Below are 27,653 nucleotides of genomic sequence, written 5' to 3' on the forward strand. Positions count from 1 at the left end.
TCCCCCTGTAAATTGTGTCCCACATAAAGCCTCCCCTGTAGATTGTGTCCCACATAAAGCCTCCCCTGTAGATTGTGTCCCACATAAAGCCTCCCCTGTAGATTGTGTCCCACATAAAAGCCTGCCCTGTAGATTTGTGCTCCACATATAGCCCCCCTCCTGTAGACAATGGCGTCCAAACTTTTTAGTTGAAAACAACAAAATGTACATACTCACCGTGATCCCGTTCCCGCGCCGTCCTGTGTCAATGCCGGCCTGTTCTCTACTGAGCAGGTCTGCTGGGGCTGAGCGACGCAATCACGCAGCTTGCGTTGTTGAAAGGCGTTGACTGGCAGGGCAGAATGACATGCCTCATCAATCAGCGCCCTTCAAGAATAGAAGCGGTGCGATGACGTCATCGTGCCGCTACCATCGTTTATTGTCTGGGCAGATAGACTTCCCCGCCAATCAGCGCCTTTCAACTTGTTGAAAGGCGCTGATTGGCGGGGGACATCTCATTCTGCCCTGCCAATCAGCGTCATTGTAAGGCGCTGAATGGTCGGGCACGGAACGTACCCGGCCATTTAGCGCTTATGCAGATACACGCAGGTACAATTAGTGCAGGAGGGGGGGGGGGCGCTGGGTGGTTTCAGTTGTGCCGCCGCCCCCTCAGAAAGACAGCAGGGCAGAGGGTGCGGCCCTATTTCCTCTCAGCCCGCCCCGCAGGTAGAGGTAGTAAGCGTCGTGCAGGAATCCCTGATCCATTGATAAATCTCTGTGCGTAGACGACCCTTCCCCAGTAGGGGGCAGCAGCATCCAGCGCACACATCTTCCCAATGATGAAGAAGACACGTATCACACAGCGAGCGCGCCTGACTTCACCTCCACAGCAATCGTCATACTACAATCCTGCATCACAGTCTCATCTCATCGTGCCGCACAGAATATTAACCCTTTATTACAATGGCACATTAAAGGGCTCGCCCAGTCTTCCATAAATAGAGCTTAAAGGGATTGTCCAGTTTAGATAACCCATTATCATACACCGAATTCTGGGTTAATATCGGGGGGTTCTCTGTTCAGGAACCTGATCTCTTGGTCCGAGTGGAGAGCGGTTATATAGAGCGTCTCTCTCGGTCTGGAGGACCTGTCCTGTCCTGTATTACACAGACAACACATTGATATGAATGGACACTGTGTAATGCTTCATTTCTCCAGTGGTGGCGCTGCAGGGAAACTAAACACTTACTGCCAGGTTCCCCCACAGATCACAGCTGATCGCTGGAGGTCCTAGCAGGGGGACACTTTGTAGATTATCCAAAGCCGAGAACCCCTTTAATAAGAATGAAAAGTTCTGTAACTTTCCATTAAACTGTGTGTTATATATCCTCACCACTGTCAATATTTCAGCTTGCTGTCAGTGAATGGAACACGTTTGTGTCCATCCGGAGCGTGAAATCCTGTTCTGACATTGTCCAACAGGTGTTCACACAGTTTTTGCAGGCGGAAAAATCTGCCTCAAAATTCCTTCAGGGATTTTGAGGAAGATTTTGACCTGCCTGCAGTTTCTTGCCGCAACCGCTCCGTGTGTCAGCCCCGTATGATGCGCGGCTGCGTGCTTTTCACGCAGCCGCCATCATTATGACACTCCGTTTGGATGTTTGTAAACAGAAAAGCACGTGGTGCAATTCTGTTTACATTCAGAGTTTGACAGCTGTTGCGCGAATCACGTGCGTCCCACGGAAGTGCTTCGGTGCGGCATGCGTGATTTTCACGCACCCATTGACTTCAATGGGTGCGTGATGCGCGAACAACGCACAAATATAGGACATGACATGTGAGTTTTTCGCAGCGGACTCACGCTGAGCAAAACTCACGGACTGTCTGCGCGGACGTATATCACGCTCGTGTAAACAAGCCCTTACAGTTTCTCTCTCTTTCTGTCTCCTAGTCACCTGGGACAGCCTCTTAACAAGGTTTCCATTCACTGAACTTAAACAGAGATCTTGGAACACATACGATTTTTGTGCATAAAATCGGATAACGCCTTCAATAGCCGCGCCAAACCGCACGAGTAGCGCAGGTGACCAGTGCGAACAATGGACAAGGAGGATTTGCAATGCGTCAATGGCGTTGCATTAGGATTGTCGAGGCGCTCAGCAGCGAGACCTCCCCCTCCCGGTCTTAAAGGGCCATAAGAACATTGATAGCATCGCCTCATGTGGGTCAATTATTGGGGGCCTCTTAAAGGGGAACTCCACCACGCGCGTCTTCTGACAATTATCGTTGTGTCTGGAATGTTCTGATCAGCGGCGCAGAGACATTTACGGAGCGGAGACTTTGCTATTGGGGATTATAGTGAAGTTCCCCTTTAAGGCTTGGGCTATGGGCATGGATTGGCGCCAGTGTCATGTGACCTGCGCATCTTTTTATTTTTCGCTTGCATAGAACCGAATGAGAATGTTGCATGGCGTAAATAGCGAGTAACCAATCATTTGAATCAATGTTAGACTGGCAGAAGAGGTCACGCGACTAAACGCATATGACATGGCAATCAAGCACCACTTTTGATTGCAAACCAACGCGACCTTATGACAGCGAATTTGGTCGTCACGTCTTCAGCTTCCATGCGTTGACATCCCAGAAATATGGTTCCCCGCGGTCACAAGGATTTATACCGTAAATGAACGGACCACTGGAATTCCATTAACTCGGCATCTGATAATCCGGCACAGTGATCTGCAGTATTAGGAGGCAACAGCAGATGGTATTTGATTTTCTTTCTTCCTCTGCCTTTACCAGCACATTTGATAATCCGGCACACAGTCTGTTCCATTCATTCCGGAGTATTGGAATTTATGGTAATTACCCACAAACCAATGTTTATTAACCATTGCCGTGCCAGGGAATCCCCTGTCCCTGTGGATGAGTCAGCCGAGCCCAGCACGACCCCGTGAATCACCAGCCCCCTCCCGGATCCCCGCACGATCTCGGCCTTTCACGACTAACGCCCCCGGAGAACGGGGCCGCCCACGTGTGCGCCAAGTTATAACCCCACCCACTAACGCCGTTAACGCCCTTGTGATTGGTCGCGCCGTGGAGGTAGGCGTGGTTCGATGTCCGAGTTAGTAGACGGAGCCGTGTTATTGGTTGACTGACGGGGGACGGGGCACAGACAGCGCGAAACACCGGAGAGGAAGGTCCAGGAGATCCGGCGCCGCATGGAGGACAGGACCGCGCTGCTGCTGCCCCTGGCCGGCCTGACCGCCACCGCCGGGGCTACCGGGCTGCTGCTCTACAGGCTGCTTCGGAGGTGAGGGGAGGACAGGGCCGGGGGCTTTGTTATGTGTGGGGGAGGGGATATTAACCCAGGCAGTGCCGGAGCAATGGCAGCTACTGCCCGACTCTGGCGAGCACAGGCCCTGGTGTGACCCCGTCCTCCATGAGCTGAGGGGAGTGTCCCCATATGACCCGCCGGGTGGGCGTCACTGTATAATGCCCCCCCCCCACCCTGACCACCACCACAACACAGTGCACCCCACATACCCCCCCACCCTGACCACAACACAGTGCACCCCACATACCCCCCACCCTGACCACCACAACAACACAGGGCACCCCACATACCCCCCACCCTGACCACAACACAGTGCACCCCACATACCCCCCACACTGACCACCACAACAACACAGGGCACCCCACATACCCCCCACCCTGACCACAACAACACAGTGCACCCCACATACCCCCCCCACCCTGACCACCACAACAACACAGTGCACCCCACATACCCCCCCACCCTGACCACCACAACACAGTGCACCCCACATACCCCCCACCCTGACCACCACAACACAGTGCACCCCACATACCCCCCACCCTGACCACCACAACAACACAGTGCACCCCACATACCCCCCCACCCTGACCACAACAACAACACAGTGCACCCCACATACCCCCACACCCTGACCACCACAACAACACAGTGCACCCCACATACCCCCCCACCCTGACCACCACAACACAGTGCACCCCACATACCCCCCACCCTGACCACAACAACAACACAGTGCACCCCACATACCCCCCCCCCCCACCCTGACCACAACAACAACACAGTGCACCCCACATACCACCCCACCCTGACCACCACAACACAGTGCACCCCACATACCCCCCACCCGGAGCACCACAACACAGTGCACCCCACATACCACCCCACCCTGACCACAACAACACAGTGCACCCCACATACCCCCCACCCTGACCACCACAACACAGTGCACCCCACATACCCTCCCACCCTGACCACCACAACACAGTGCACCCCACATACCCCCCCCCACCCTGACCACCACAACACAGTGCACCCCACATACCCCCCACCCTGACCACCACAACACAGTGCACCCCACATACCCCCCCCCCACCCTGACCACCACAACACAGTGCACCCCACATACCCTCCCACCCTGACCACCACAACACAGTGCACCCCACATACCCTCCCACCCTGACCACCACAACAACACAGTGCACCCCACATACCCCCCCACCCTGACCACAGCAACAACACAGTGCACCCCACATACCCCCCCCACCCTGACCACAACAACAACACAGTGCACCCCACATACCACCCCACCCTGACCACCACAACACAGTGCACCCCACATACCCCCCCACCCTGACCACCACAACACAGTGCACCCCACATACCCCCCCACCCTGACCACCACAACACAGTGCACCCCACATACCCCCCCCCACCCTGACCACCACAACACAGTGCACCCCACATACCCCCCCCCACCCTGACCACCACAACACAGTGCACCCCACATACCCTCCCACCCTGACCACCACAACACAGTGCACCCCACATACCCTCCCACCCTGACCACCACAACAACACAGTGCACCCCACATACCCCCCACCCTGACCACAACAACACAGTGCACCCCACATACCCCCCCCACCCTGACCACAACAACAACACAGTGCACCCCACATACCCCCCCCACCCTGACCACAACAACAACACAGTGCACCCCACATACCCCCCCACCCTGACCACAACAACACAGTGCACCCCACATACCACAACAACACAGTGCGCGGTGGTGGTGGGGGGGTTATGTAGGGGAGCGCGGCGGTGGTGGGGGGTGCGCTGTGATGGGAGGTGAGGGGTGTGCGGTTATGTGGTGGGAGCGCGGTGGTGGGGGGTGCGTGGTGATTATGCGGGGGTGCGCTGTTATTTGCTGCCGGTTGTCTTTCGTGTTGTCTTTCGTGTTGTAATCCCGGTTATGTATCGGTTATGTCCGCCCGTCTCCCCCTCGCGCCTCTTCACAGCTGGGCACAGGACAGGGTAACTTGGTTCTGGGGGCGCTGTTCATTTTCTATATCTGGGGGATAAGAAATTCCTTCCCCCTCCCACCCCTGACCTGGGCACTAGACTGGAGGACGGCACGTCTCGGACCTGGCAGCTTCTGGGCATCTGTGTCGCCTCCGTTGTTTGCACTTTCCAGCTGCCGGGGACGTCCTGACAAAGTCTCTTTTGTTTGTTCCGCCATCCGTTCGCCGGGACGTTGGTGGAACAGTTGCTGCTGCACAAGTGTCTGGCAGAAAGTGCGTCAGTTTTTTTAGGGGGTCGCTCTTAGGCCCTGTTCACACAGAGTATTTTGACAAGTTTTTTGGCGTGGAAACTGCTCAGCAAAAACCGTCCGAAAATGCCTCCCATTGATTTCAATGGGAGGCGGGGGCGGTTTTCTCCCACGAGCGAAAGAAGGGACATGCCCTGTCTTCACGCGATCACGCCTCTGACCTCCCATTGACATCAATGGGAGACAGAAAAAGCGTATTTCGCTGAGTTTTTTTGCCCGTAGCACTCAATCGGCGCGAGCGAAAAACGCCACGAAAATAGCGGCAAACGGCGTGCAGGAAGGTCAAAATCTGCCTCAAAATCTCAAATGGAATTTTCCTCCTGCAAAAAAACTCTGTGTGAACTTACAGGAAAGCGCCACCGGGCGTGCCACACACAAAACATACATACATTCTCTGTATTTCGTACTGATTGCGAGTTATGTTTAGAATTCTGCTGGTTTTCTGTTACAGTGTGGCAGCTCAGGTGACAATTACATGGCTACAGCTCAGCTGTTTGGCCACATGGCTGACAATGGGGTGGAGCTCAATCGCTGTCTGTTTCCAAGGGTGATGCCATTGAAGTCCATTGTGTAAATTTTTTTTCATATAAAGGGCCTCTCCCAACATTTCTATTTTAGTAAATACTTGTATCCCCCAGGAAATAACAATTCTGGAGCATCTTTTCTCAGAACTCTGTGTTGTGCCGTTCCTCTGTTATTCCTCCTAGAAATGTGTGAATAAATTGACAACTGAATGTGTCTTATGTTCTGTGTCAAAGGGGCGTGTCCCTAGTCTCACTCTGGCCGTACTGATTGGACAGTGTCAGACTGTGTAGTCACACCCCCAACTAGTAACACCCAGTTGTCCTCTTATTCATACATTTCTAGGCGGAATAACAGAGGAACGGCACAACACAGAGTTCTAAGAAGAGATTCTCCAGTTTTATTTAATGGAGAATACAATTATTTACTAAAACAGACACGTCAGGAGAGGGGACTGGAACTTTTTAAAGCCGTTACTTGTGTGTGGTCTTCTGGCTGCACCTCTGATAAACCTTACGGTCCGTACTTGCCTGCTTTGTGGCAGATGCGAAGCCGGAAGAGAACCTTAGGCCCTGTTCACACGGAGTTTTTTGCAGGAGGAAAATTCCTCCTGTAAAAACTGACCCTGGAGGTTTTCATGTTTGATGTGGTTTTTGACGTGGTTTTTGAGGCGGTTTTCCAGGCGGTTTTTCAGGCTGTTTTTGCCGAGGTTTTCACACGCATGAGGCTGGGTTCACACAACCATGTTACGTCCATAATGTACGGAACGGAAGACCCGGACCGAAGACAGTGCAGGGAGCCGGGCTCCTAGCATCATAGTGATGTACGACGCTAGGAGTCCCTGCCTCTGCGTGGAACTACTGTCCCGTACTGTAATCATGATTACAGTACGGGACAGTTGTGAGGCAGGGACTCCTAGCGTCGTACATCACTATGATGCTAGGAGCCCGGCTCCCTGCACTGTCTTCGGTCCGGGTCTTCCGGCTGAAATACGTTCCGTACATTACGGACGTAACATGGTCGTGTGAACCCAGCCTGACATCCTTCTGTCAACGGATCTGTCACCATTGAAATGAATGGTGATGCAAACGGAACTTACTTCACACTTGCCTTTCCGTTGAGGGGTTCCCCTGACTGAAAGCACCGACGGAACCCCTCAGCAGAAACCACGCTGATGTGAACAGGCCCACATTAAAAAAAAACATTGTTTTCTGTTTGCATCATCATTGACTTCAATGCTGATGGATCCGTTGCTAATGGGATTCCCTACACTGCGGTATTGGTTCAGTCGAAACGACAGAACCCTTTGCACAACGGGGACAAACAGAAACCATTAGCAACGGATCTGTCACCACTTCACACTTGCCTTTCCGTTGAGGGGTTCCCCTGACTGAAAGCACCGACGGAACCCCTCAGCGGAAACCACGCTGATGTGAACAGGCCCACATTAAAAAAAAAAAAGTATACTTACTTCTTGAATCAATTTCCCAACATCAATGTCCATTCGGTGGTACACCTCTGCTGTCGTCATTTCTGTTCCTGAAATGTTAAAAAAAAAAAAAAAAAAAAAAAGAGATGACATACATGAACAGCTGCATAACAAAATTAAAAATAAAAAAATTGAAAAAAAAAATCTAAAAAAAAATTTGAAAAAAAAAATAAATGCACAGCTCCATACATGTATAGCATGTATGGAACATAGGAGCAATTGCACTTACTTGTATTTGGATGCAGGACTTCGGTTTTCTGTCCACGATGTTTTTCAGCCTCCACGAGCAGACAGGAAATGACAGCCCCTTGCTGGGCTGGACTAGCAGCAGGAGACGACTCCTGCAAAACTCTCGGCAATATACTCGTCAGAAAACACCTCACTAGTTTGAGGTGTTTTTTGACGTGTCCCCATTGCTTTCAATGCGGTTTTGGACGCGGAAACCGCATCAAGAAGGGTCATGTCCCTTCTTTTTGCCGCGAGGCGTTTTTTTTACTCGCGGTAAAAAAACGCCTCCGTCTCCCATTGAAATCAATGGGAGCCATTTTGGGTCGTTTTTGGCGGGTTTTCCGACGCGTTTTCCGCGTCAAAAAACGTGTCAAAAAAACTCCGTGTGAACAGGGCCTTAGAGGGATGAAGAGAGAAGAATTGGAAAACTTTTCTTTACCTCCGCTGGGGTGCATTACTGTCTTTGGGATTGCCAGTGGTCAGGGAGACCCCCCCCCCCTCTCCTTTCTCCAGCACTGACCGGACCCCAGAGCTAGGGAGAACCAATGCACCTTGAAATCCGCAGCTGGCGCCTGGCTTGGGTTGCTTGCTCTTCAATGTGTGGTGCTTTGCCTGGTAGCTATAAAGAGGCAGCAGCACTCAATGGGGGTCGCGGCCCCTTCAACCAGCTGGTCAGAGGGGGTGCCGGGAGTCGGACCCCTACCGCTCAGATATTAATGACCTAGCCTGATGATAGTTCCTCAATATCAAAGTGATAAATAGGAGAATGATGCCGTCTATGGAGACGCTCAGCCCCAGATGAGTGTAACCGATCCCTCGTGGCGGAGATTTCTGATGTTTTGTTTTTTTTCTCTTGCAGGAAACCTCCGACACACATGAAGGTGAACTGCTGGTTCTGCAGCCAGAACACACTGGTGCCGTATGGCAACCGAAACTGCTGGGACTGCCCCATCTGTGAGCAGTACAACGGCTTCCAAGAGGTGAGAGGTGGCGGCCGTGTGATCTGTGATGTCCGTGTATGGCTGGGCTAATGAAGCGGTGGCTTAAAGGGCCAGTTCTGTTCATTTAGGGTCCGACCCCTGGGACCCCCACGATTCTGAGATTGAGGGGGCTGCAGCTTTTAACCAAGCTGGTGTGGCAATGAGCTGGTCGTGACGTTCTGGCTTGTCTGACCTGGGCGATCGTCTATTATCGTCGGGGAAATCCTAATCTGGTCACTCACTTTTCCTGCTGTCATTTATTTAATGCATAGACGGTCCGACAGAGAAGCCTGTCTGTCGCGCTGCCGGTCTGTCGCGCTGCCGGTCTGTCGCGCTGCCGGTCTGTCTGTCCTCGTAGAGGGGGGGGGGGGGATATGAGGAGGCAGAATTAGGATAAGGGGTGTATTAGAAAGTTGCACCCTGTCTCTCCCCCGGCGCCTCGTTAATAATTTCTAGCACCCCTTTACTTCTTGCAGTGTTTTCCTTAGGAGTTATTTATTCTTGGTCCTGGCAATGACAGCCGTGAAGCTGCTTATGTGGCTTTGTTGTAATTACCAGAGAGGATTAATAGAGGAGCATCGAGTGCCGGCGGCTGAGCTGTAAACAGAGGGCGCTGCAGTCTTATAAGGGTCTGTCCAATTTTTGGTTAATGACCGCCCATTGTTGCAGGTAAAATGGCTTTTTACATGCAAAATTATGTGGCCATAAAGGGTGTACTCGTTAATGGCCGCACAGCCGTTTTACCCGCAACAACGTGCGGCCAGTAACCATTTGACAAGCGCACCAAACAGGGTGGTGGCACGGCAGCTACAATGCTACGCTGCAGAACGCCTCCAAACATCTGCGCATTGATTTCAATGGGATAAACAGCGTTCTGTTCCGACGGGGCGTTTTTTTATCCGGACGTTTTTAAAAAACGCCTGCGAAAAAGTGCATGTCGCTTCTTGAGCCGTTTTTCATTGACGCCATAGAAAAACCTCTCCAAAAACGCAGCGAAACACGCGAGTGGCTTAAAAAACGTCTGAAAATCAGGAGCAGTTTTCGCTTGAAACCCGCTCCGTATTTGCAGACTTTTTTTGCTAAGCGTGTGAACGTAGCCTTACTCTCTTCCCTCTGCCTTCTCTTAATTTTTGTTTTCATTTTTTCCTCCCCCACCTTCCAAAAGCCATGGCTTTTTTTTTTTTTTTTTTTTCCTCCTCTTTGTGTTTTTCCATCGATATTGCCATATGAGGGCTTGATTTTTGCAGCGCGAGTTGTACAATTTTTCATGACACCGTTTATTGCACCATATAATGTATTGGGAAACTGGGGGAAAATTCTTTGAGGGGTTAGATAGAAAAAAAAACTGATTCCCTAATCTTTTGGGGGTTTTGTTTTTTACAGCTCTCACCGTATGGTAAAAATGGCGTGTTAACTTCATGCGCTGTGAAAAAAACGCAGAAAAATACGTACAAATGGTTCAAAATCTGCCTTAAAAATCCTGAAGGAGTTCTAAGGCAAAAAAAGTCAGTGTGAACAGGGCCTTACAGAGGATTGACTTGGCTAGATACAATTGTAACACAGACTCTGCTGTGAGAAGTATTAGGCCTATTTCGTTTTTCAGCTTCTGGTTGTAAACATTCGCTGACAGCAAGCAGAGATCTTGAAACTGGTGTAACCTATAAACAAAATAAATTAGTCTGATCCTTTTTTCGTCTGATTACAGAATGGTGACTACAATAAACCTATTCCGGCACAACACAGCGAACATCTAAACCATTTGGTGTCTGCTGGTAGCACGATCGCAGAAGCTACGAAGCCGCAGCAATGGGTGAACTGTGCGACGCTGCTTTGTAGGAAGTGTAACAATAATCAGAGCACCAAGATCAAGCAGCTGGCGACGTTCTTACCCAGAGAAGAGGTGGGTGAGAAGATTTTAGGGCTGAAATGTTGTCCTTTTTAATCTTTCTAGCGGTCGGAGGTCGGCTTTGCTGATACATAGCTCCAAATGCTCGTACATAGATATAAAATATAACATTCTGCCTTCCTGCAGTCCCCACTAGAGGGAGCTCACTCAGTCTGGTCTGTTATTGAGTTCAATGTTAAAGAGGCTCTGTCACCAGATTTTGCAACCCCTATCTGCTATTGCAGCAGATCGGCGCTGCAATGTAGATTACAGTAACGTTTTTATTTTTAAAAAACGAGCATTTTTGGCCAAGTTATGACCATTTTTGTAGTTATGCAAATGAGGCTTGCAAAAGTCCAAGTGGGTGTGTTTAAAAGTAAAAGTCCAAGTGGGCGTGTATTATGTGCGTACATCGGGGCGTTTTGAATACTTTTACTAGCTGGGCGTTCTGACGAGAAGTATCATCCACTTCTCTTCAGAACGCCCAGCTTCTGGCAGTGCAGACACAGCCGTGTTCTCGAGAGATCACACTGTGACGTCACTCACAGGTCCTGCATCGTGTCGGCACCAGAGGCTACAGTTGATTCTGCAGCAGCACCAGCGTTTGCAGGTAAGTAGCTACATCGACTTACCTGCTAACGCCGATGCTGCTGCAGAATCAACTGTAGCCTCTGGTGCCGATGTGTCCTCGCTCGTCTGACACGATGCAGGACCTGTGAGTGACGTCACAGTGTGATCTCTCGAGAACACGGCTGTGTCTGCACTGGCAGAAGCTGGGCGTTCTGAAGAGAAGTGGATGATACTTCTCGTCAGAACGCCCAGCTAGTAAAAGTATTAAAAACGCCCCGATGTACACACATAATACACGCCCACTTGGACTTTTACTTTTAAACACACCCACTTGGACTTTTGCAAGCCTCATTTGCATAACTACAAAAATGGTCATAACTTGGCCAAAAATGCTCGTTTTTTAAAAATAAAAACGTTACTGTAATCTACATTGCAGCGCCTATCTGCTGCAATAGCAGATAGGGGCTGCAAAATCTGGTGACAGAGCCTCTTTAATGTGCAGTAAGCGCCCTCTAGTGGTGGCATTCATGTTTAGCATAAACCTCTTTCTCTATGCGGGGGATTTGGAGCTCTGTATCAGAAAAACAGCTCCAAGTGCTAATAATGGTTTATTAGGGTACGAACACACACCGCATAAACACTGCAGATTTTATGAAACGGATTCCATTGTGGAAAATCAGCGTATTACAGTTGCAGCATTGTGCGTGAGATTTCAACAAATCTTGTCGTGGCCCCCCCCCCCCCCCCACGCTGCGGAAAAATGCCGCCGAAAAAATGCACATAAATTGACCTGCGGTTTGGTTTCGTAAATTAATGGTACGTGTTCGCAGCTCTTCCGTTGCAGGTTTTCCCATTGAATTGAACAGGGCGTTTAAACCCGCAACAAAGTGCGTGTTGCGACATTTGCTGCGGAATCACAGCGATTCCACCGCAAAAAAACGCAAGTTAGAAAAAAAGAAATAAAAATAAAGATATACTTACCCAGAGTTGTTCTCCAGTATGGCCTCCCTGGATGAGGTTGCAGGCCATGTGACCGCTGCAGCCAATCGCAGGCTGCAGCGGTCACATGTCCTGCAACGTAATCTAGGGAGGAGGGAGCGGGTAAGTTTGCAATAATTTATGCAACGGAATTTACGCCCGAAAAAACAGTGTGGTGTGGGGTTTCGGACGGCATACCCTGCGGTGTTCAGGACGTATGCGGTGTATCTTCCCTGAACCGCTGCGTCTGTTCGTACCCTTGAAGCGGTTTCCCCATCTCGGAAATTTTTGACGTATCCTCAGGATGCGGTTCTCTCCTCTGGGATCTGCACCTATCTCTAGAACGGGGCCCTCTGACCCCCGTCCTATTTTCTGACGCGTTTTTTTTTTTTGGTAACGACTTTGCTGGTGTCGTTAAGATGTTTCCAGAATTCCTATAGAAGTAAAAGGGAACGAGAAAATGTAGGACAGGGGTCTCTGTTCAAGAGATAGAAGCGGGTACCCCCTCTGGGGCCCGTACCTATTGGACATTTATGGCCTATTCTGTGGCTATACCATAAATCTCGAATACCACTTTAAGAAATGAATCGGCACAGGATATTGGAATCGAATTAGATTAAGAAGTCTTACTTTTAAGTCCATCATGTATATTATTGCAACTTTAAAGTGACTGTACGGACGGTGTAAACTTCTGGGAGTCCCGAAGGTCACTCGTTGTGGTTTTTATTCCCTTCTTTTTCACAGGACCGATACGATGAGGAGATTGAGGTCTATAAACACCACCTGGAGCAGATGTATAAGCTCTGCCGGCCGTGCCAAACCGCCATAGACTGTTATATCAAATACCAGAACAGGCAGCTGAGGGCCATTATGCTGAACCAGCAATTCAAGCGTCGAGAGCAGGATACAGGGTGTATACAGGTGGGTACAGGCTCCGCCAAATGCTTCATAGTCCAGCAATAAATATCATTGTACAGGCGTTTCAGTGTTGGGAAATTGCATGAAGAGCAATTCCTTAATATACTTGTATTACTCCATTTATGAGCATTTTCTATGTGAAATCCTCCGCCGATTGTGCACTACATGTACGCGGGCTGTATAGTATCTATGGTCCAGTAAGCACGGGTCGTCTCACATCTTCTTGTGTCTGCTGCTAAGGAAGTGGCGAGAAACTTGAAGTCCCTGATCTTCTCTGCTCCTCCTGGTTGTGAAGAGTGTAATCGCAGTAATGGATGAGCTCTAATCCTTATCGTTTTTGTTTTCTTGCAGAACTCTTCAAATTCCTCATTTATTCAGATTCCTACCAAGGTCATTCTCCTCCGCTGCCTTGCATTCTTGAGTTGCGCGTTCCTGGTGTTGGTGGCGCAGTTGGGTACGGGGGACCTATTCTCCCTCTCCGTTAAAGACTCAAATTTAGCAACTAAGCCCACTAATGAGTCTCAGCCGGGAGATGTTGGGAGGCCGTCTTTCATCGATAGGGTCATTGGCGTTCTACCAGAACGTACACTGGAAAACCTGAACGAGGCTTGGCACTTTGGACGAAACAATCAGATCGGCTTAGCGTTTCTCGGCCTCTTGACTTGTGTCTTCGCCATGTTCATTGCTGGACGTACTAGGTCAGTTCTTTTGAGTAACTATACTTTTTCAGTAATACCTGTGATCCTCCACCCTTTGTTATGCGTCTCAATTGTTGTCGTAGTCAGAACATTTGTTATGGATTAATTCTAACCACTAAGGCACAGTTGCCATAAAATGAGCATTGGATATAAGACCATTACTGCATACACATGCTCCCTCTGCTAGATATATTGGGTAACAAAAAAGTTTGTCTCTTTAATTTTTAGTTCAATTTTGGGTACCGCAATGGGTGCTAACATTGGCCCTAAGTAGTTTTTATTACTTTCTCTTGTGTATAATGACAAATCTTTTTTTTACAGAATGTATTTTATGCTTTTATTATATATGACTTTTTATTATATTTTAGGATGCGGCGTGTTGACGCATTTGCCTCATTCCTCTGGGTCCTAGTGACAGGACTCTATCTATCTGAGGTATATCTTTTGAAGGACTCTCCGAGCTGGATGGATACAGTGAAGCTTGGCACCACCTCCTTGTGTTGCCTGCTTGGTCTCACATCTGCAATGGCAACAAAGAAAACAATTGGTCAGCGGAGACAGCGTCCTCGAAGGTCAGAGCCAGAACAGTGAGCCGTGGGACCGGAGAGAATGTCCTATCACATTACTATTGAGTCTCTGCAGGACCCTTTTATCTTCTTTCTATGCCATCTGCAAGTACAACAGGTCTTGTGGTCCTTCCTTTACTTCTTGGTCTCTTCCTTTTGGCTTCATGAGGTCATTGTAGCCAATTGGTAGCCGCCGGTCGCACTACGTACAGAATCTGTCACTACAGACATACTAATCTCTTATAGATTGTCCTCTGTGGCAGATCATATAGGGGCCCACGATAAGGAAATGTTGGTACTTACAGATGCAAGAAAAGGCTTTGTAACAACACACTGGCCGTTTCTTCTAACAATGGGGAATATTTTTTATTTTATTTTTGCTTTTTATGGGGTGCTTCGTTGTGAATTTTGTAAACTTTTCCCCTTTAAGAAAACGTAAGTATAACTCTTATATAACACTATATTGATGTTTATGGTGCAACGCCGATGGCAGTGCCATGTTATACATCTTGTTAAAAGTATGAACTGGAAGCCTTGACGTAGAACCATTAGTCTAATGTGTATGGGGGGGCTTATCTGGAGAAAGGATTAACCCTTGAGGCCCCGCAGCGTTCTATTATGGCACAGGCAGGAGTCCACAGGAGACCTGCGTCATACTATTACAGCACTCTGATCCCGTGGGCGCTGTACCCGCGCGGTCAGTAGCAGGACTGCGGCTGTAATACACATCTGTGGCCCAGCTCTATCAACAAAGATCGGTTTAACCGATGGTATGCCGCATCATACAAGGGAAAGTGGGGATTCCCCTTTAATCGCGTCATCGTGATAGATTTTACCCATACCATACGTGAGTGGACAGGCCAGGGTACATATAAGAACCCTAGGTCGTCTGTCTGTGATACGGAAAAACCGAATTTTCTTGCATCTCCCATCAAAATATAAATGAATCCCTGATCTATGTATCCAACTGTGGTACCAAAAGAAAGTACAACTAGTACCGCAAAAAACACGGCTCAATACAACTAGATCGACTGTAAATTAAAAATGACCACCGACATGCCGTGAGACAAAAAAGAAAAAAAAATTTTGGTATTTAACTACTAAAATGGTTCGGTTTTCAAGGGGTTGTACAGGATTCGTAAAACATGGCTACTTTGTTACAAAAACAGCACCACATCTGTCCACAGGTTTTGTATGGTATTGCAGCTCCGCCCAATTCACTTCATTAGAGCTGCAATGCCAGATCCAACCCATGAACAGAGGTGGCGCTGTTTTCGAGAGGTTTTTTTTTTTTTTTTAATCCCGTACAACCACTTTTTGTTTCTTTGCCTAAATTGTGTAAAAATATTTTTAATAAAAAATAGAAACGACCGTATAATTCCTATAATCCAGCAACTGTTTGGGCAATGGGATGCTGGATTATTGGGTATCTAGATCTAAAGTTTCCAGTTGTCTGGAAAATGAAAGTTATGAACGCAGTCCGGTCTTGGTGCTGAATATGTGATAAATTGAAGGTATTGACTTCGTAGGTGCTCAATTTCTCATGATTAAATGATCTGAATCTTATCAGTGACTTCCGTTTTATATAATATTTTTGTGATTAGTTATAGAGTGTAGTAAATTATAATAACCGGCATCGTATTAATAATTTGATTGTTACTTCTTGTTAATGAGAAGTGTAAACGTACAATAATGAGGTGCAGTACCGTCCTATTGCCTGTAGGGGTCAGTCTTCATGCGGAAGTTTACAGTACACTACTATTATGAAATGTTAAAAAGAAACTGTCCAAAAATAAAAAAAATGTGGCTTTTGGACAGCGTCCTGGAGCATTATATAACTTTTGATTGGCCGAGACTGCTCAGGCTCCCTCATTTACACTGTGTAATCCTATCAGAGGGTTAAGGGGGCTATTTAGTGGGTGCCCTTTAAGAGGATCTGCCCGCTCCCATGATATGTTTTAGTAAATATTTGTTCTTATAAAGCTAGATTCACACATGCCATTTTGGAGCATTTTATTAAGCCAAAGTAAGAGGTGGATACAAAGTGAAAGGAGAAATATAAATCTTTCCTCTACACTTTTACTCCCTTTTGTATTCACTTCTGGCAAAAAAAAAAAAAACTGCATTAAAATGGAATACGTGGATCTAGCCTGTGTTGTCATTCCTCTGTTATTCCTCCTGGAAATGTATGACTAAATTGACAACTGGACATTACCCTACACACTGCTACTGTCCAGTCACACGCCCTATTTACATAGGGAGCGTTAACACCCAATTGTTATGCATTTCCAGGAGGAATAACTGAGGAAAGAAATAACTACATTGACAATTAGCTGTTAATGTTCCCCTTGTAAATAGAGCGTGTAATTGGACAGTATCCGTGTAGGAACACACCGTTTTGACAAGGGGAATAGTAATGTCAAGTTGTCAATTTATTCATACATTTCCAGGAGGAATAACCGGGGGCGACACAACAGAGTTCTAAGAAAAGTTGCTCCAGAATTGTTATTTTATTGGGAACTGTTACTAAAACGGACGTGGCAGGAGAGCGGACAGGTCCCCTTTAAATAAAAGGTGTAGCTATCCTTAAAGTAATTGGCTTGCTGAGACTTGTAGTCCCAACTTACAACTGTAACCCCCTGTGTGAACTTCCAGTTCTTACCCCATCAAGGCGCGTTTGGCAGCATGGCTCCCGGTCACAGTTTTTGCAGATCCTTCTATAGTACAAGGGTGAAGTTTTTAATATTAATACATAACGTATAGTGGTTTTTGTCTTTTTTTTGACCTGTGCATAATTTAAACACAACGATTTACGGCTCTGTTCACATCTGCGTTGTGGCTTCCTTTTACAATGCAGCGCCGGAGCAGCGCTGCCCAACGGACCCTATTGACATACAATGGGGTCTGTCGCGGTTCTGCCGCTGCTGTTCCTCCCGGTAAATTTGCAGTGGCGGCTCCAAATGTGAACAGAGCCCAATGAACGCACTAATTCTTTCATCCCGTCAAGGCCGGAGGTAGGTAGAAGGCCTGTTGTGATTTTACTTTTATTAACTATTTATCTTATTTATTCTTGGTGCGCCGTACAATATGAGGGTCGGCAGGAGGTCCTTCTGCTTAATGTCTAATTTGTCTACCAGACGGCTCCATTGGCAGAAGTCGTGTGAAATAAATCAAGATCGTAATACCCACCAATCATTGCTCTAAAGGGAGACTGGCCCTTTAAATTTAACGTGTCAACACATTGTCCCAATAGAGCTGCTATAGATTGTTTTCGCATCTGTTAAAGAGCCCCTAAATTGCCAATTTGGAAATGTGTGTGTATATTTGTAGATACCCTGCTGTACAGTGATGTCTGTATGGCCCTTTTAAAAGCCAATGGCTTAGTCTATTTTAGACCTTTTGAAACAATTATTATATTTTTTATTTATATAAAATTGTATATCTGTGTGATTGGTGCAACTTTGTAATTACATTTTATTAAGAATTATTGTAACTTTTTGAGATACAGCTGCTTTGTATCGTGTATATAGAGCAGCTGTATCTTGCGAATCCTTCAGGTCAGCGGTACTGACGGGTTCAGCGACAGCGGGTCACGCAGGATCCTCCTGTTATACTTCATATCTAAGCTATGAACTCGGATGTGATCGGTTACAGCTCGATCCTGCGTGTCGGACCCGTTGTCGCTGAACCCGTGGCAGTGCCGCTGACCTGAAGGATTCTGGTCTCCGCAAGATAAAGCTGCTCTATATACAGTTTACAAAGCAGCTGTATCTCAAAGTCAAAATCTTTTTAATAAAAAGTAATTACAAAGTTGCACCAAACCTACGGATACATTGTTTTTTATTAAAAAAAATAAGTTGTTTTCAAAGGGTTACATAGCGAATGCCTTAAAGACGATTTCCTTGAAGATTCAGCAAGTTGTGGGATATAAAAAGCAAAAACATCAAATACTTATGGCCCATGTGTATCTCATCCCTGTAAATATCTTGCGCCCATGCCCACCTGTTAAAGGGGTTTTCCCATCTTGGACAACTATGGCATATCCACAGGATATGTCATAAGTCTGATGGATGCGGGTCCCACCTCTGGGACCTGCATGTACCACTAAAATGCTGCCCCTAAACCCAGTTCTAGCTTACTCTGCTCCGCTGCCTCCCGGCGACATCCTGGTTAGGTGGTCAGGAGTTACAGAAACAGCCGAGCTCACTGAGGTATGCTGTTTCCGTAACTCCCATGGAAGTGACTGGGAGTTACTGAAACAGTGTAGCACGGCGAGCTACTTTGTTTCCGGAACTCGGTAGCTATGGAAACAGCGTAGCTCGCCGTGCTACGCTGTTCTCAGAACTCCCATTCGCTTCTATGGGAGTTACGGAAACAGCGTAGCTCAGTGAGCTCTGCTGTTTCTGTAATTCCTGACCACCTAACCAGGATGTGGCAGCGGACCCGAGTAATCTAGAACGGGGTTTAGGGGGCCCTCACCTATCGGACATTTATGGCATATCATGTGGATTTATCATAATTGTCCAATATGGGAAAACCGCTTTAAGACTTAGGCCCTGTTCACATCTGCATCAAGGCTTCCCGTTCTGCTCCATCAAAGGAGCAGAACAAGGGAATGCCGGGCGCAACGGTTCCATTGCAACACAGAAATCACCGGCGGCTGACGTTACCCATTGAATTTAATGTGATCCGTCTGGGTGTCCGCCGATTTTACCAAAATAGCGCAGCATGTTCCGCTATCGTTTCCGGTAATTTCTGCCAGGACGGGGACAGAGTCCAACGCAGAGGTGAACAGCCCCTTATTAGTATTATGGTGGCCTAGTGATTGGTCAGGCTGGTTAATGACGGAGTAGAGTCGGCCTGTAGGATCACTAGGAAGCTGTGACCCCACTTCAGTCTGTTAATGGGGGTGACCTCTGATCTGCTGCACCACCTCTTATGTCCCCCGCTCCTGTTCCGTTCTGTAAGATCCATGTTGGTTTGTGCCTCCGCTTCCTCCCCGGCTGCCGTCCGCTCATGTGATGCTCGTGCTTCTGCTGTACCTGATTTATTTTTCTTGTTCTTTTGTGATGTGCTGTGACTTTTCTGTACTCGCTGCTTATATCTGCAGAAGATTTTATTTTCAATAAATGGCCGGAAAGCCGATTACCTGACTCCACTAGCCGTGCTTTCATATAGAACGTGTGTCGCTGATACGGGGGAGGGGAGGGGGGCTGTGTCGCTGATACGGGGGAGGGGGGGCGGGGGCTGTGTCGCTGATACGGGGGAGGGGGGGCGGGGGCTGTGTCGCTGATACGGGGGAGGGGGGCGGGGGCTTCTCGCTTTCTGTTCCATTTTCATGTTTGTCGCTGTTCATTCACTCATGGCTTCTATGGGGTGTAGACGGAGACTTGTGTCCTCATACTCCATGGAGACGCATCGCAAACCACAACGACTGCAGCCGCAAAATAAGTAGAAAATTGGCCATTGCAGTAATAAACAGCGTAGCCTGGCATTGCATGGCACAAGTATCGGTCTGGTCTCCCAGAATTTAAAGGGGTATTCCCACTTTCAACATATATGGCATATCCTGTGGATACCCTGAAAGCCTCCACTATCGGAAGAATGGGGGTCCTGTGACAGCCGGCTACTTTCCCCATAGATGTCAATGTAGGGGGAAGCGGCTGTGGTGATGGTACCCCTGTTCTTCAATAGGTGTTGGTCCCATGCCTATCGGGCATTTATGGCATACTCTGGATAATCTATAAATGTTTGAGGTGGGAATACCCCTTTAAGGCTCTATTCAGATAGATGTGTGCGGAATTGGCTGTGAAAAAAACGGCCGTTTTTCCACATCCGATTCGCACCAGTTTTCACGGATCCCTCATAGACTTGAGTCTATTGAGGGATCTGTGAAAAGGGACAAAAATAGGACAGGTCCTGTTTTTTTCATGGGGCCCTTCACACGGTCCGTTAACACATTGTACATAAAACCAGCCTGAACCTGCAGCGGATCTTCTGTCACACGGATAATGTTGCAAAACCTTGTGGAAGGATATGGGAAATATTACCGCTCAGCGCACGGTAAAACGCAAAACCAGTTTATAGGAGTCAATTGTACTCTGCTCGTACCATCACTGCTTGCTTTGCCCGTACACTCTGAGCTGTCATTCTCCAACTCGGCACCGAGCATAAGTGTCTCCCCTGTTTATCTTGACCCTAACACTATAAATTCTATAAATCCCAGGTTGGATGAAGATGAATACACAAATGTGGAGAAGAGGTGAATTGTGCAATCATAGGGTTAAGAAAACCAACCTGTTTGGTAGAATGCGTTCATATTGTAAATTATTATATTCAATGTATAGGGGCGGCCGTGTTAATCTAAAGGGATTGGGGAGTCTGTTCGATGCTTTATGGCTACTAAGCGAATACCAGCGCCACCTAGGGGACTTAAACACGTGCAAACATATTTTATCAGCCGCCTATGAACTTATCGCAGTGCAGAAAAATGAAACCTTGATCGCATATGCAAATGAGCATGCAAATTTTCCGGTTCTGGTGAGTAATACCTCCCTAGCTCCTCCCGCCATGGTCTTGATGGACAGCTCCACCGGCCGGCACTGAAATCTAGCGCGTGCGCTGCTGGAGCCATGAAGGAGCTGGAGAGTTTACCATCTGCGGATGCAAAATTTGCGCTTGTTTATATACCCCCTACCCGGTGCTGGTATTCGCTTCGTAGCCGTAAAGCACTTGACAGACTCCGTGTAATGAACCGTTCTACTTTCTAATATACTTTATTACAATTCTTCATTTTCAAAATCTCTGCAGTGAATGGAAAAATTCTTGTGTACATCCAGAGGCTGAATATCTTTCCTAATGTCCAGTAGAGAGGTGCAGGGCTCGTTACAGTGTGTCAGTTGGATATGATCAGGACGGTTTAGGGGTTGTTCACACGTGGCATATTTGTTGCAGAAATTTCTGTGACTGTTCCGTGCATCTGAATGGGGTTTACAGGAACTGCATGTGACCTGATCAGCCATACAGCGGCCTCCGAGTGCCCACAGTGCCCATATTACAGTCTGGTAGGCATTCTGGATTTGCTGTGTGCATTAGTCCTAATAACTTCTTGCGTTCACATGCATTTGCCTTCAGTCCTATATTAGTCCGGGGAGGCGCTGACCTCGATCACATGCTGTGACCTGGTTTCCATCCTTACTGAGGGGCGATTTCTTGCAGCCGCAGTTGTACGTGGCACATGTGCTTAATCTCTAAGACCCACGAATGTGGATGTGGCCAGGCAGCCGCCCACCAGCCGCAGTCCAGAAGATCCAAAGGCCTTTTGTTGAGGACGGGTCAGCTGCTGGGAACAGGTGCCGGGTAGGGGACGACATCTGACACTGTCTGGCGTCTCGTATCATTTACCAGCCCTATTATTATTCTCTATCCGCTCGTGACTGTCATTTAATTCGTTTAGAAAATTAAATCTGTAAAATTAAACCTTATGCGCTTTATACTTCATTTACTCATTATTATTTTTAAAGAACTCTGCTTGCTGTTGGTGAATGAGAGCATACATCCAGAGCTGAAAAACCCACCATAACTTAATACTTCTCATAGCTGAGGGATTGCTACAATTGTATCCAGCCTAGTCAATCCTCTATGTGCTAAACAGTCCAGACTGGTACTTGTTACCTGCACCGATACATAGTAACAAACGGCAGCACATATCCAGCTGCTCACTTGAATTATGTGGCTCGTGGAGTAGGCCTGCAGGATTTACATCCCAGGGATGTTTACAAGAAAGTTTCCATTCACTGACAACCATCAAATAACTTTAATTGTGATGTATTGAAACATGAAAGTTGCAGAACCCTTTTTTTTTTTTTTTATTAAATACAATGGTTTGGGCTTTATTTATATAAAACCTTAAAATCCTAGGACCTGCCTCTCCTGACATGCCGGGTTTAGTAAATTATTGTATTCCCCGTGAAATAACAAATCTGGAGAATCTTTTCTTAGAACTCTACATTGTGCCGTTCCTCTATTATTCCTCCTAGAAATGTATGAATAAATTGACAACTGGGTGTTCCCAGTTAGGGGTGTGTCTCCACATAGCCTGACCCTGTCCTATCAGTGATGACTGTGTTGACAAGGGAAATTGTAACACCCAGTTGTCAATTTATTCATACATTTCTAGGAGGAATAACAGAGGAAATACACCGTTCTGAGAAAATGTGTTCCAGAATTGTTATTTCATGGGGAATACAAGTATGTACTAAACACAGACTTGTCAGGAGAGGTGACCCGTCCTCTTTAATGGGAACACTCGCCCTCCTTGCATTATTCAGCTTTGCCCATTTGTTGAGCGTCCTCCTTCCTTCTGCAGATATCTCTCTGGTGACCCGGTGTCTTCATTCGGACGCATGAACAGCAGTATAGTCCTTCCAGACCAGCCCACTCCATTGCTGTCCACGCCACCCGGTCTCCTCCATCTGCTGAGCCAACCAACCTATCGCTCTGAACGCAAAGCTTCACCCTCGTCTCTGCCCGGACGTCTGAACCGTGCCCTTTCTCTTGGCACCATCCCCTCCCTGGCACGGGCAGGTAAGCTATTCCTTTTAGATTTGAAATGAAATATTTGGGGGCTTATTGGTATGTAGACTGTATCAATGGAGGAGTAAGGCCCTGTTCACACGGCGTGTATGTGACGCGTTTTATGCATTGTTAGGACATGTTCACACTGCCCACAAAAAACAACGTGTAAAAGTCTGATACGCTTGCGTCTCTCGTGACGCGCTTTTTAAAATACAGGCGTTCTTGACGTGTTCTGTGTGCACTTTTTGCATGTTTTTTGGCGCGCGGTTAAGACTCCCATTGGGAACATTTGGCATGCTGCTTTTTTTTCCACAACGCTTTTTTTTTTTTTTTTTTTTAAATAAACGCGTTGTATGTACTAACTGCGCTTTCCCATTGATTTGAATGGGAAGCTTAATGGGGTTTTTTTTTAACGCGTATTTTGCTGCGCACGATGCGTATTTTGCTGCGCACGATGCGTATTTTTATGCAAGCGTATTTAAAAGAACGCGCTGTGTAAAAAAAAAGTGTCAGGGCAATTCTTTGGCGTGTAAAACACATCTAATTCCCATAGTCCAGGGGAGTCCTAATCACGCGCTAAAACAAAGCACCGAGAGAGCGCACAAAAAAACGCAACGAATACACATCAAAAATGCTAGGGTTTTTGACAAGTTTACGTGCCTGTTTTTTTTTAGCACAGTGTGAACACGGCCTAAGGATATAAATGCTCCATGTGTTTTGTGAAGTTGTCCTGAAGCCTGGGCACAATACAGGAGACTATAGACCCACTAAATGCCCCCTTGACCCATTGGGTGCAAATAGGACAATCTGCCCATTACTCAGCACTCTTGGCCAATCATAAGAGAGTTGTGTGCAGCTGCTCCGCCTGCACCATAGACTTCAATTATAAGCTGCGTCATGTGAGCCCTCTTAGCCAATCACCAGCACATACCGCATAATATAGCAAACGCCATCTTTTGGCCCCTAAAATTGCCACTTTGGGGGTTTATTCAGTGGGCAACAAATTAACCCTTTAAGTCAAGCAGTATATAGTTATGTAATACATGTGTAACATACGTCTCATATATCCATGCCTGTAGCTAGTAGGACTCAGTGCAGCTGTCTTGATATCAGCTGGCTGCAAAGCATCATGGGAGAGGTGCCTCAAATGGGGGAGGGGGAGACTGATTTCCCCGATGTAATTAACTCCTTCTCCTCCATTGTTCAGCATCAACGTGTTTTCTTCCACTTCTCTCTAACCTGAGTGTGGACGCCAGTAATAATCCGCCTTGTCCTGGCCCCCGGGGCCCGTCCAGGGCTTGTTCTGCAGTTTGATTGGATGGAATGTCTGGTATGCGCAGGGACCACTTAAGAAACAGGAAGGACTGTTAACCATGTAGTGACTGCACGGTTACATCCAGAGAAGGATTCGCCTGTCGTCCAGCAACGGTTCACATTCCTTAAGTTGTCGCTGGACCTTTCTATTACGTTCGAAAATTGCTCATCAGGCAATTCCCTAATGGCTCCAAAATGATCCTTCACTTTGAGGACCTTAAGCCCGGGTTCCGACGTAGCGTAAATGCTGCGGAATTTCTGCAATGGAACTTTGTGTGGAAATTCCGCAGCATTTACAGTAGCAGCAAAGTGGAAGATTTAAAAAAATCTCATGCCCACGCTGCGGGAAAAAAAAACGCACAAAAGTCGTGCGGAAAATGTTCTGCGGTGCGTTTTTCAGTTCCGCAGCATGTTAATTTATTCTGCATGTTCTGTGCGGAGAGGCTGCGTGTTTGGCCCATAGACTTCAATGGGGAGCAGAAATTCTGCAACAGATTTATGTTGTTGCCGTTTTTACACGGTTTATGCAGTGGAAACGCAGTAAAAACCGCTGGAAATCCGCAGGTGCAGGTATACTTTGCTTATAACCAATGTTTAGCACTAAATCCGCAGGTAAAAAACCGCAGCAATAAGCAGGAAAACTATTTGGTGCGGGTTTCTGTGCCAGATTTACCAGCGTTTTTCTAGACTTTCTGTTGCAGAAATGCCGCAGTTTCTACGCTACGTGGGAACCCGATGATGCGGCTGTATATAGATATTATGAACGGTGATGACTTGTATGTATTTGTTTGTTTTTTTTTTTAGATTCTGGATACCTCTTCAGCGGGAGCCGTCCGGCTTCTCGGTCCTCGGTGCACAAAGAATCTCCTGGATCGGGTAAGACAAGCTGGCAGGACGTATGAGACGTGGACTTAATTCTTTCTTCATATTCTGTCTGTATGCCAAAAATGCAGTTTGCTGGTTATATCTGCTTCTGGGAAAGCTGGGTGGTGGCAGTCGGAAGTGACAATGGCAGCCATATTGGTTATTACCCAGCTTTCCCAGATACAGATATACCTAAAAATAAATATCCCCATTAATGGAAGCGCTCTCTCTCTCTCTCTCTCTCTTTTTCTGCGCTCTTTAGATTATTTTTCCATGCTGTCTGGAAGCTGCGCATTTTCGCCTCTGCCATCTCCGACCCCATCGGTGGCTGGTTCTGCCACTTCCAGCTGCGGGTCGTTGCTTCACCGGCGACCGCTAATCAGCCCCGCTCGCCTTAACTTACAAGGACGAAAACTCGGCCTTTCTCTGAACAGGGTGCCGACCCGGCCCGGCTATGATGAGGTGTATCACCCCGACAGCAGTCTCTGCTCCCACGAGATAACGCCCAAGTTTACCCAAAGTGCGTTTCTGGTTTCTTGGGGCAAGTATATGAATCAATCACCTCTGTTATTGGACGGAAATGTCTCCTTGTAATCAATTGTTGTAGAGCGAATGTCCAATATCCTGGTACTACAACCCTGATCAGACGTGACCGCTGTAATATTGGATAGGGGGCATTGGCACGGGGCCATGTAGTTAAACCCCCTTCTACCCCCTAATTATCCTCTTATATATATATATAATCTCAAGGCTGGACAAACCCCTATACTACTACTACTTCATCATCATCCTCCGTCCGCTGTGTGTCCTCTTTGCTGATTGGTGCACCCTGTTCTTATTCATTTCCCTTTTCAGACACCATGAAGATTATGACAGAAGCCGGAAGTGTTTCCAGTAATCGCACTCCCAAGAAGGACAACTCCTCTCATTCTTCCGCATGTCAGGTGGACTCCACCACGGCGTTCCTGGAAACTTCACCCAAGTGGAGAAGTGAGTGGCTGCTCCCAACCGCTGCGAGTTAATGCAAATATACGCCGACGTCTCACCCCGGGGCGCCAGGACGTTTCTTGCCTCTTATTTATAGGACGCGAGCACGTTTCGCTGCCGGGTACAGGTCACGGGACACACCGTTAAATTCCCGTATCTCCCTAAGGCCCTGTTCACACGACGTGTATTTGACACGCGTCAAGTAAAACCTGATATAAGCTTCACACTGACCATGGGAAAGCACGCCGTTACGACGCAGTTTTAACGCATAGCCTAATTCATAGAGTCCTAATTACGCTAAAAAAAAGTGCAGAAAGTGCGCACAAAACGCGTCAAAAAAACGTAAACTCAACAAAACCGCCTGTAGTTTAGAAAAAAGCTTTATTTAGCCTAAATGCACAAGTTGCGTATTTTGCTGCGGAAAATACGCATCAAAACCACCGCAGTTCGCAGGTAAAAACCGCACCTACTAGTGCATTTTTAAATGCGGTGTTCGGTGCGGTTTTTACGTTTCGATGCGGTTTCTGACGTGTTTTCATGCTGCAGGTTTTGGTGCGATGTTTTTTTAAAAAAAAAATTTTTCTTCACCGCACTAGGCAGATACAATTCGCAAGCGGAAACGCAAGATAAATTTACATGCTGCGAATTCCCAAAAACGCACCGCAGGTCCCGAAAGATACTGCAGCGTGTACATGGGATTTCCTGGAATCTCATTGACTATGCAGATACTGTATTACGCTGCGGATGTGCAGCACAGCAAAACCGCACGTAATATGCCGGCTTGGTTCGCCATTGCGTAAATTGTGACCAAAACAAAGCCACAAATCCGGCATATGTAAATACACCCCCAACATGTGTAAAAAGGGGGTCACCGAGTGTGATCTGCCACTTAGGTCTAGGTGCTAAGACGGACAATGAGGTCCTGTAACTCCACCGTATAAGACGCCATCTCCCGATCCCGTCGTTATTTCCTCTGCTTTACCCCCAGGTTGTGGCGGGATGTCGCTGACCGGCGTCTTCTTGACTTTGAGCTTCACCATGAACCTAGTGTTGATTGTCTTCTTCTACGAAAAACTCCTGTGACCTCATCGGCCGTTCTCCGTTCACCTGGTGCTCCCGATCCTGATGCTGCCTGATCATTTGGACGTTTTCGTTCCTGGTGTCGCCCATCACTGGTGCTCTCTCCTGTACACGGGGGACCTGACTACTCCAATTTGTTCTATCTCACTAGACTTGGGGCGTTCAGCCCGCTCCACCCTGTGGGCTTCACCGTGAAGCTGCTGTTGACCACGACGGATGGAGGCGGCTGCGTCTCGGTGGAGCAGATGGATTTTATTCACTGCCGCTCAGTGACCTGTAAATAATTTTGTTGTATTTGTGTTTGTCCGTCTTACCTCATTGTTTCCGAATACAAAAAAAATTGTTTAAAA

General features: G+C 47.5%; 1 protein-coding gene across 2 annotated transcripts; it reads left to right on the forward strand.

The window, feature by feature from the left end:
- Positions 1 to 3,109: 3,109 nt before the first annotated feature.
- Positions 3,110 to 27,653, forward strand: TMEM201 (transmembrane protein 201). Of its 2 annotated transcripts, none has more exons than XM_075839288.1 (11): positions 3,110 to 3,292; positions 8,746 to 8,866; positions 10,572 to 10,766; positions 13,044 to 13,220; positions 13,569 to 13,915; positions 14,284 to 14,487; positions 22,850 to 23,067; positions 25,177 to 25,248; positions 25,499 to 25,777; positions 26,092 to 26,226; positions 27,212 to 27,653. In XM_075839288.1, exons 1-11 carry the CDS (start codon positions 3,201 to 3,203, stop codon positions 27,304 to 27,306), a joined length of 1,935 nt encoding a protein of 644 aa, XP_075695403.1. In that variant the 5' UTR covers positions 3,110 to 3,200; the 3' UTR covers positions 27,307 to 27,653. The 2 variants fall into 2 exon arrangements, with proteins under 2 accessions (XP_075695403.1, XP_075695404.1); XM_075839289.1 differs by having other exon boundaries at positions 25,499 to 25,756; positions 27,212 to 27,652.

This window comes from Rhinoderma darwinii, chromosome 10 (genome assembly GCF_050947455.1).
Source record: "Rhinoderma darwinii isolate aRhiDar2 chromosome 10, aRhiDar2.hap1, whole genome shotgun sequence".
NCBI lineage: Eukaryota > Metazoa > Chordata > Amphibia > Anura > Rhinodermatidae > Rhinoderma > Rhinoderma darwinii.

What these genes read in the sequence shown, in the direction of transcription:
- TMEM201 (XM_075839288.1), top strand. Translation starts at nt 3,201, where the DNA reads ATGGAGGACAGGACCGCGCTGCTGCTGCCCCTGGCCGGCCTGACCGCC. An exon ending in CTCTACAGGCTGCTTCGGAG is followed by an intron (nt 3,293 to 8,745) that starts GTGAGGGGAGGA and finishes TTTCTCTTGCAG; the next exon opens with GAAACCTCCGACACACATGA. An exon ending in TGCGTTTCTGGTTTCTTGGG is followed by an intron (nt 25,778 to 26,091) that starts GCAAGTATATGA and finishes TTCCCTTTTCAG; the next exon opens with ACACCATGAAGATTATGACA.